General features: G+C 35.4%; 1 protein-coding gene across 1 annotated transcript; it reads right to left on the bottom strand.

Moving 5' to 3' along the window:
- Positions 1-7,973: 7,973 nt before the first annotated feature.
- Positions 7,974-10,760, bottom strand: LOC142519635 (uncharacterized). Its single transcript, XM_075622671.1, has 7 exons — positions 10,316-10,760; positions 9,849-9,963; positions 9,535-9,744; positions 8,955-9,088; positions 8,621-8,705; positions 8,248-8,513; positions 7,974-8,191 (listed from the first exon to the last, which is right to left on the bottom strand). Exons 1-7 carry the CDS (start codon positions 10,758-10,760, stop codon positions 7,974-7,976), a joined length of 1,473 nt encoding a protein of 490 aa, XP_075478786.1.
- Between the last annotated feature and the right edge of the window lie 363 nt (positions 10,761-11,123).

Below are 11,123 nucleotides of genomic sequence, written 5' to 3'. Positions count from 1 at the left end.
TAACCAAGCTTTGTGAACGGTACAGTTTAAGATTTCTTATGTTTATGGACTATTTGGTTAAGTTTAAGTATAGTTTAGATGTTAAGAATTTCGATTTATGATTTATAGTATTGTTGATATAGATGATGTGTGGTTATAGTGTAGCATCAGTTGCGATTTAATTCATGATAATTTTTATGTTGAGCCAATTGGTATGAGGTCTATTGGAGTGTTAGATAAGACATAGAGGTGCAACTTTCATGTTGAGAGTGTTGCCGAATTATGAGGAGAAGCGACGTTGCGATTCGATTTTAGATGCAAAGTTTATTGTCGGCTTCAGGTGACAGTGCACCTGCACTGAAAAAGCTACTGCACCCACGGTGATGGGACAATATGGTTAGTGCACCCGCGGTATAAAAGTTAGTGCACCCGCGGTTGACTGTTTCGGATTTTTTGGATGAGGTGCAGTAGGCGTAGCGCACCGGCGGTACAAGGACTAGCGCACCCGCGGTGCGTGAACATTATAAGCGTGTTTTGAGATTTTAAGTGATATAATAGAAGTGTTGGCTCTTATTTCTCTCATTTCTCTCCTCACTTCTCGATTTTTCAGCTCCAAAGAGGCTAGGGTTCTCAATTTCTTCCATTTGTGCCTTTGATTTAAGCTTATTGTTGGATTATTGAAGTGAGAACAAGGTTCTTTTGGGGTTCAAGGAGCTAAGGTAAGCTTATGGTTTAGTTATTCTTTGGATTTTGGTGTTGGGGAGAAATCATGGGTTTGTTGATTATGTTGGTTTTATGGGTTTTATGGTATGGGTTTGTGATTATTAAGTTATTGATGGTTCAATACATGGTTTATTGTTGTAGGATTTGTACCAAGAGATTAGATTCAAGCTTTCTATTGGTTTTAAGTGGAATTCATTCCTTGTGCTCACATGAAGTATATGTATTGTATTTCAATGGTTTTAACATGCAATTCCCTACCACTTGATTCATGTTATGTATTGATATACTTTGTTGTATATTAGAGGCATTTTTATGTCTCAATTATGTAAAAGAGAATACAAAAGAATAGAGTATTCAAAGTGTTTGTTTTAATGCCAAAGAGAGAGTTCAAATTGATTTATTGGATTGATAAAGAGATAGTAAGAGATCAAATGCAATTAGTTGATCAACGACCATAGGCTTATATCCCAACAGAGTATCGATTTATATCGATGTGATATAGGTACAGAGACAGACATACTATTTAAATGTCAATCCACCAGAGAAAAGAGAAATACCATCGTTATTGTTATGTTATACCATGTTATTCATGTTTCAAGAGTTGTATGGTATTTAATGATTTCAAAGTCATGTTTTACAGAGTATGATATGTATCCATTGTTATGTAAGAGTTCCACTTGTTGAGTTTTATACTCATTTCAGTTATTCATGTGATGCAGATAAGAGCGACGAGCCAGGACGTTGATTGGAGCCGGGGTCATATGCATACAAGAGATGGAAGGAAGAAGATATTTTGCTAGAATTTTGACATGATCAAAAATGATATTTTGTATTTTGATGCAACACTTGATTGATCATGTATCTACTTTTGATTGTAAATATTTTATGTCAAGAAAATTTTAAATCCTTCTTCCCTCTAAGTAAATTTTTAATTTTCCGCTGTGTTATTTTATAAAATCGGTCAGAGGTGTTACAGAAACAATGAACTAATTATAGGAAAAAAGAGCAATAACGTATCAATATTTATGTATATAGAATGGATAGTAGCCACAAAAGAGAAACGATTAGCATAAGTTATTGATAGGTCTTGGCACCCATTCTCACAATGCAGTAACCTTTATTTCTCAATTATTGATAGGTATTGGCACCTATTCTCATCCTCAGCGTGAGTTAAACATCGCTGCTTACTCCCACAAAATCCTTACAAAATAATGAAACAATAATAGAAGAAGAAAATGGTGTTGTTGCGGTCTGCATACATGTGGACTGTGATGAGTGTCGAGTGGTGACTGGTAGTCGTAGACGATAGTGGTGACTACCGACTGGTGATGGTGACTGGTATTCGTAGACTGGTAGTGGTGACTGCCGACTGGTGATTGGTGAGAAAGAAGAGAAAGGGAGCATATTGAAAATTTAGGGTGAATGATACTAAGTACCTAAATCTTAATAGGCCCATTATACATAAAAAGTCTTATATTTAACAATATGGCCCATTATACATAAAAGCCTATACTTAACAATAATATGGTCGGTTCGTTATTCGGTTTTTTGGGGGAGTAAAACCGAAAACCAAACCGAAAAATCGAATCTCATAAATTTTAAAATCTTAACCGATAAAACCAAACCATTTAAACCAAATTATTTGGTTCGGTCGGTTTTTTCGGTTTTTCGGGTTTTATGCCCACCCTAATTACAGATCATAACTGAGTATAAGCCTGTAAACATCTTGTAATTCGAATCGACTTGTTGCAGCGTACTCGCAACTTCTGCATTTAGGGCAAGCTTGTTGAACTCGTTTTGAAGCATTTCAAGATGTTCCCTCAAATGCCTCTGCATTTGTATGATGACATCCATATCACCATTGTCCATCTCTTGTTAAAAAATCTGCAACAATATTTTCATATATAAAAGTTTGGAAAATTTTGCACCTTTTCTACTATGTGTTCCTGCAAAATTATTCCAGACTCATCGATTTTCTATTCCGAAGAATTCAATATTTCTTATGACAATGACTGTTTTCTTTTCAGTTAGATCCAGTTCTTCTTTTTACAAACTTACAATGACTGTTTTCTTTTCAGTTAGATCCAGTTCTTCTTTTTACAAACTTTAGAGAAAAATTCTAAATGCTTGATATGTTACTCCATATTTTTAGACGCGATTAAAACATCGTCAATATAGAAAAACATAATTTTCAAATAATCTTTAAATAGATTATCCATTTTTTTTAAATATCTGGGGTGAATTAGCCACTCCCATGGGTAATACTTCCCAAATATAGCATCTTTATGGCGTGGAAAAAAGTTGTGAATTTATTGTTTTCTTCCTGAATCCGAATCTGATAAAATCCAAACTTACAATCAAATTTATAGAATATCTTAGCGTTGCATATGCCACTAATTATATTTTCTCTGCTAGCTATAAAATACCCATCAAATTCCAAGATCTTATTAATTTCTTATAATTAATAACTAAACTTGGTTTTTTTATTTTGATTTCACCATGATTTTTTTACCAGAAAGCCTAAACTGCTATATGGTGATATTCCTGCTTTGATTAGTCCATGGTCCAAATGTTCTTTGATAATAATCTGCATATCCTTTTGATCAATTATATTCATCGGGATAAGCTTGCATCGTACAAATTCATACTCTTTGTCTTCCTTGATTTTAAGGCAGAAAATGAGTTAATTTTATCCCACCATGCCAAGGGGTTTTCATTGTAATTTTCTTTGATCTTCTTCTTGACATCTTCTAATAAAACCTTTAATTCAAACTCTACACCATTCTGTTGTAGAGCTATCTTGAGGAATTATATTTCTTCATGTTGGAGCTTCTTATCTGCTCTTAATTGGAGCATTGTTTTTCCAAATTGTCTGGAATCCTTAATTTTTGAGTTCAGAAATTTTCCTTCATCAGCATGCTTGCTGGGAAACTGAATTGAAAATTTTATGTAAAATGCCTCTCTTAGTCTCTGGACTATAACTTTGTGAACACATGGTGTTGTGAATAATAATCTTCTAGTATTGTTTTCCTGTGTGTAGCACAAACATTTGTAGGAAATTATTTCTTAACAGAATGTCAGCTCCTGTATCATGAAAATAATCGGTGGTGTTTTCACCTTATACCACGGTGTTTTTTCCAGCACTTTCGATTAATATTTCTATCATCCTAATCCATTTACATAAGATTAAGATTCTTTTAGAGAAATCTCTTCCAGCAATTTTAGGTAATTCTTCTTCCAAACCATTAGGAAAAACTTCTCTTTTTGTTGTACATATTCCAGCACTTGAGTCGATATAAGCAGCAAAATATTCTGTCTTATATTGATTGTAGAACATCCCTACTTGAATGTATATTGAGAATGAGCTTGTGGTCAATGGATTTTACACATTCTATCCTCAGCTATAAACTCCATTCCATTTTCTAGACATTTCCAAGGTTTATGTTCCTCGAGAAAATCTAGCCCAAGAATCAATCGATCTGGTTCTTTTCCTGAAATTATTTTATTATGAACTTCTAATTCTCCGATGTTGATCATTACTTGGTAAGTTACTATCATAAGTTGTTCTAAATAGTATGGTATCACAAGGAAATTGATTCCTCTGTTTCGTAATATCAAATATTATTTCTATTTCATTTCACCTTTCTGAACATCTAAGCTTTCCTATTATTAAAATGCATTTTAGTGCCTGTTGGGTTTCTTGGACATGTGTTTTTCTCTACCTATCACTTGTAATTCTCTCTCCCTGAAAAGATACTCTTTTTTATTCCAATTTAAGACTTTGATTCCTTCGTAGAATCATTTTGTCTTTTATTTCGATATATGTTTCTTATAATAAAGGAAACTCAACTCTTTCTGGATAAATTGACTGGACAACTTTTCCAAATATCTCAGGTATTTCAATAAACTCATTTCTATTGAACAATTATGAATGATGTGTATTAGATAGAGCATATGAAATCTGATAGGTAATAGAATACGGTCTATTACCCTATTTCATAGCCTTTTTTCTTTGAAGTTCTGATGTAATGTTAAAGCTCGGCTAAAATCTCGATCTGCCAAGTTGTAGACAATTCTTGAATAAATTACTCCTACAATCTTTCATGCACCAAGATTTCCTGAGATCGTTCTCAGTATTGAATCTTGAATGTTCACCATTAGTTTATCGCATATAACGATATCAATAGGTGAATCTATTCCTTCTTTAAAAATAGCCTTTATCATAATCTGGATTGCTCTGATATGAATCTAGGACATTGTTCGTGCTACTTCTATCTTGAGCTTTTATAATTCCTCCTTAATTTCTTCGGAAGAAATTAACTGCATCTCCATTCTATTTCCTGTAAAGTCCATTAGAATTGATATTTCCCTTCTAGAAACTTTATAGATTGGATGATGATTTCTATTTCTTAGGCCAAGACTTCCTAAGAATTTTTCTTCATGTCCTGCATAGAATCCTTGATATCTCCGAAGACTAGGATTTTCTCTCATGATCTTTTAGACCATGTTATGGGATAATATTGTCTGACTAAAGAAACCAGACAAATCTTCATGTGTTTCGTGTCGAAACACCTCGTCTTCACTTAGATACCAATTCGGTTCCATCAGATTCTTCCTGACTTAAGACTTCCTCTTTTTCATATTTACTTTCGTCTGAGGCTATCCTCAAACCGGTATACTTGGATAAGATCCTGATAATAAACTGCTTCTTCAATATCCGGAGTTGGATCGAAGAATCTCATTCCTATTTTTTCATTCTCTGGACAGTTGGTTGAGATATGACCTCTTGCTCCACATGTCCAGCAATTACAATCCTTAAAACTTTCATTAGCTCGGGTGTGGCTCTTCTGAAAGTTTTCTTCGTAGTTGTTCTTCCCGTACTTTGAGATGTACTCGATGCTTGGGATGATGTCCTACTTCTTGATGGTCACCTCCTTTGCTCAGATTTGTAAGATCTGGCCTTTTGTTTGGACCACAATGTTCTTGGTTCCCAAGAAATTCTTCCACTTCTGGCATATGGATGAGTTCTAAAACTTTTCTTCTTATGCATTTCTGGTTTTTTTCCCAATAATTGTTAGAAGATCATTTTCTTTACAATACAAAGGAGTACGTTTGTTAATACTCATTAATTGTTTGTAATTCTCTTGTAATACTACCATATGACACTATTATGCCAATTTTCCCTTGAGAAAAGAGGCTCTTTGTGGGGGCCCATGCTCCTGATTAGCTTTTAGTGACCAAACAATTAGAATTCGTTAACGTAAACAACGAAAGCGATTAAAAATTTTCTTTTTTGGGCCAACAAAAATTTAGACATGACCTCCCCGTAAGTAGGACATCCCAAAAATTTCCAAAGAACACAAACAACATTTATATACTCGAAATAAAGTCATAACATCAATTCACCAACCTACAGCCGCACTGACCAGGACTAACACATGCAGAGCCGACAAGGCTCGATCACACAACTATGAATCCAAAATATCGTAAAAATAACAGGACAGCTACATAGAGCATTCCCTAGCAAAAATATGACTCGATGATATAATACACACATATACGTACTATATATATATATATATCTATGGGAACTCTCAATCAGCAACCCAACTATTGGGCACCGCTACCTAACGCTTCACCAGATGCATCAAAACCTCCTGGATAACCTTCTATGGCATAAAAAACAACCACAACATAAAAATAAAAGAAGGGTCAGGCTCCAGTACGACGAACCGGTAAAATTATGACAAATATAACTGACATGAAATAAAATCAAGTAAAGTGCAATGAAATGCAATGCAATGCATGTCGGTAACAACGAAATAACGGATAGCAAAATGGATTCCAAATGAAATGCATCAGCAATAGGAACAGTGGCCACATGTGCCAGGAATGCAGCAACAAAACATCAAGCCGCCGCTCATCCATTCACGTAGCATTGAGGGTCCGATAGCGACCCGGTCAGTCCTCATGCAGTCATCAAGAATGTGCTAATCATGTCATTCGCTCCATCGATGAGATGTCAGGAGTGATCTAATCCTATCACTCGCTCTATCGATGACTCAACAGATCAAAAATGATAACAATCAACGGAGTCAAGGATCCAAATGCTATGCACTAATAGTATTAACTCAAATAAATGCGTGAATACAATCACGTTATTCACATAAGCACATAAAGCACGCCACAATTCACTACCAAAATACTTAATGTCATTCCACATCATTATAGACGTCATAATGAAACAGTTCATGCGTACCTCAACTGATATTTTTAATTACCACCGAATATCCTAAGGATTTTCGCAAAGAATCCGATCCTGTGGTAAATAATTTTTTCACATTAACTTCTATTTGTTTTTCCAACACTCACCAATTTGTCCTAAAATTCCAACAATCCATAATTTAGGCTTTAAAATTTCTAAAATTAATATACGAAAATTCTATATCATATAAACACTAATTATTGAACACTAAAATTCGAAAACTCAATTATAAAATCTGAATTTTCGAAATTATGTCCAAATAAATTCTGAAATTTTGTTATTACCTCCAATTAGCTCCGATATAGCACTTACAATCAATAATACACTATATACTAATTCTTGAAATTCAAATTAATTAAAATACCCAAAATTCAAAACCCTAAAATCTAAAATATACCTCTGAAAGTTTCGAATCTTGTATTAAGCTTCGAATTCAAGCTTCAAACAACAAAAACTAAGATTTTTTCCCAATTTTTCCGGCAAAAATAGGCGGTGGTCTCCGATTGGTTCTTCAGGAGTCGCGAGTTTTCTTGCAAAATGGTTATCAATAGAAAGATGACATCGATGACTTCCCAAATTTGTATTTAATTTAATTCTTGGGCAAGCGGAGTGACTACAATCGACAGACGAAGCTTTGAAATTTGTTGAAGAAGAAGGAAAGGCTTCGGCAGATGTTGACGGGGAGAGAGAGAAAGAAGATTCACGTTTTTTTCTTTATTTATTATTATTATTATTGTTATTTAGTTTAGGGACAATTGTGTTGGGCTCTCACATTCTCCCCTACTAATACATGATTTCGTCCTCGAAATCTAGCATACACAATATTTATAAAAAATTGGTTTATGAATATTTACCACTTATAGTACATAGGGAAATCAGAATACATGGAATAATTTATTACATTTTCAAACAAATGAGGCCATTCCTGACGTATCTTAGCCTCTAATTCCCATACAGCTTCTTCTCTCCCATATCTACTCCATTGCGCCATAACCAGTGGAATCGTCTAATTCCTGAGTTGCTTTTCTTTACGATCAAGTATTTGCACCGGATGCTCAACATAGCTAAGAGAACTATCCAACTCCACATCATCAGTCCTCAAGACATGAGAAGGATCTGGCTCGTACTTCCGTAACATAGATACATGAAACACATCATGTATCGCAGACAAACTATGCGGCAAGTCCAAACGATAAGAAATAGTGCCAATCCTCTCACAATCGCCTATGGAACAATATAACGCGGAGCTAGCTTCCCTTTGCACCCAAATCTCATAGTACCACGAAACGGTGATACTTTCAAGAAAACTTGATCGCCAACCTGAAATTCTAAAGGTCTACGCCTTTTATTAGCATATTTGGCTTGAAAATCCTGAGCTGCTTTCATTCTTTTCCTCATCATTTCAACCTTTTCTTTCATTTCTTGTATAAATTCTAGCATTGACATCTGTCGTTCTCCTACATCTTCCCAGTATATTGGAGATCTACACTTTATACCGTATAAAGCTTCAAATGGTGCCATCCTGATAGTTGCCTGGAAACTGTTACTGTAAGATAATTCAACAAGAGAATGCTTCCTGCCAACCACTGCTAAAATCCATCACGACCGTTCGCGGCATGTCCTCAAATGTTTAAATGGTCCTTTCTGACTGACCATCTGTCTGTGGGTGATATGCAGTGCTCATTGCCAACTTTGAACCCAATCTGATTCCAAACTACCCCAAAACTTCGAAGTAAACCTGGGATCACGATATGATACTATGGTTACAAGCACACCATGCAATCTCACTAGATGATCAATGTACATTTTTGCCATTTTATTATGAGTACAAGTATGATCATAAGGAATAAAATGGCTGATTTAGACAATCTATCCACAATCACCCAAATCGCATCACAACCATGATTAGAACGAGGTAGGTGAGTCACAAAATCCATAGCAATGTGCTCCCAATTCCACTATGGCACTTCAATACTATGTAACATACCACCAGGTCTCATTCTCTCAGCCTTAACATGTTGGAACGTCAAACATCTAGCCACAAACTCAGAAATCTCTCGACTACAACGAGCTTCTCGAAGTATAGCTTGTTCTAAGTCTATCAAATTTGGAACCACAAGTCTACAATTATAGCACAAGCAACATTGAACTTGTCTTATTGATCTGTCTGAGTCAAATCTTTCAATCTATGAACATGCGGATCGGTTCTCTGTGAAGCTTTGATTTTAAAAACAATCTGTTGTTCAACTTGAATAGATGAAACTATAAATTAGTCGCCACTAGACTGGTAAGTCCATCCTGAAGTTCCCAAATGCTCATGAACTTTTGAAATAGTCAAAGATGCCAACATTTTAGGCTGAACCTTTCTGCTCAGAGCATCTGAAAATTGATTCATTTGCCCTGGTTGGTACTGAATCTCAAAATCAAAGATCTTAAGCAATTCCAACCATCGAAGTTGTCTCATATTTAAGTCAGACTGTGTGAAAATATAATTCAGACTCTTGTGATCAGAATAAATCATAAATTGTTCCATGTACAGATAATGATGCCATATCTTCAATACAAACCCAGTGACATCTAACTCTAAATCATGAACTGGATATCGAGTCTCATGTGGCTTCAATTGGTGAGATGCATACACAACCACTCGCCCATTTTGCATCAAAACATAATCCAGCCCATTAAGAGAAGCATATGTACAAACAACAAAACCACCTGATCCTGAAGGCAAAGCTAGTACTGGAGCTGTGGTCAACTTTTCTTTCAATGTCCGGAAGCTAGACTCACATTCCGCAGTTCACACAAAACGTCGATCTTTATGTGTCAACTGGGTCATAGGCCTAGCTATTCTAGAAAATCGCTCAAAAAACGCCTATAATACCCAGCTAATCCCAAAAAGTTTCGAATCTCATACACATTTGTTGGTTTAGGCCAATTGATAAAAACTTCAACTTTACTAGGATCAACAGATACTCTTTGTGCAGATATAACATGGCCTAAAAATAAAACTCTGTTCAACCAGAACTCACTCTTAGAAAATTTTGCATACAATTGCGCGTCTCTGAGTTTTGGAGAACCAATTTCCAATATTCTTCGTGATCTTTCTTTGACTTGGAATAAATCAAGATGTCATCAATAAAGACAATAACGAATTTATTTAAGAATTCATGTAATACACGATTCATTAAATCCATAAACACTGCTGGAGCATTAGTCAAACCAAACGGCACGACTAGGAATTCATAGGGTCCATAATGTGTCTGAAACTCTGTCTTAGGAACATCTTCCTCTCGAACTCTAAGCTGATGGTATCCAGAACGAAATTAATCTTGTAATACACTGAAGTACCCTGCAATTGATCAAACAAGTCATCAATACGCGGTAGAGGATACTTATTCTTCACAGTATCCCGGTTAAACTGCCGATAATCGACGCACATTCTCATCGTTCCGTCTTTCTTCTTTACGAACAATACTAGAGCTCCCCAAGGCGACATACTGGGTTTGCTATAGACTTTTTCCAGTAAATCTTGAAGCCGTTCTTTGAGTTCTTTCAACTCTGTCGGGGCTAAACGATATGGTGCTCTTTCAATAGGATTTGTCCCTGGCATCAATTCAATGCTAAGATCTATTTCCCTTTGAGGCGAAAAGCCTGGAATCTCATCAGGAAATACATCAGGAAAATACTTGATAATAGGAATGTCGGAAACTTTTAATCGATCTTCTTGTGCCACGTCAAGATCATAAATCATAAATCCTTCATTAGTTATTGACAACAATCTGAACATTTCCATTGCCGATACTAGCGGAATGCGAGACTGTGAAGAATAACCATAAAAGTTCCATTCGCTGCATAATATGGTTTAAATATGACAACTCCATTGAAACAATCCACAGTAGCTCGATAATTCATCAATATATCCATACCAAGGATACAATCAAAATCAGATATAATTAACTTGATTAGATTAGTTATCATAATATTATCCTCAAATCTAATCACACAATTTAGGACTATCTCACGAGACATCAAGTATACACCGGCAGGAGTAGCCACAAACACATTATCCAACAACGGAATAGTAGCAATCTCATGCTCATCAAGAATGCAACAGATAAAAATGAATGAGATGTTCCAGTGTCTATCAATATACATG

The sequence above is a fragment of the Primulina tabacum genome, chromosome 11 (assembly GCF_025594145.1).
Source record: "Primulina tabacum isolate GXHZ01 chromosome 11, ASM2559414v2, whole genome shotgun sequence".
NCBI classification, from domain to species: domain Eukaryota; kingdom Viridiplantae; phylum Streptophyta; class Magnoliopsida; order Lamiales; family Gesneriaceae; genus Primulina; species Primulina tabacum.
Note: the sequence above shows the minus strand (reverse complement) of the source record. Positions and strands in the feature narration are given on the sequence as shown.

What these genes read in the sequence shown, in the direction of transcription:
- LOC142519635 (XM_075622671.1), bottom strand. Translation starts at nt 10,760, where the DNA reads ATGGAAATGTTCAGATTGTTGTCAATAACTAATGAAGGATTTATGATT. An exon ending in CTTGTTTGATCAATTGCAGG is followed by an intron (nt 9,964 to 10,315) that starts GTACTTCAGTGT and finishes TTTTATTTTTAG; the next exon opens with GCCATGTTATATCTGCACAA. An exon ending in GAAAGTATCACCGTTTCGTG is followed by an intron (nt 8,192 to 8,247) that starts GTACTATGAGAT and finishes ATTGTTCCATAG; the next exon opens with GCGATTGTGAGAGGATTGGC.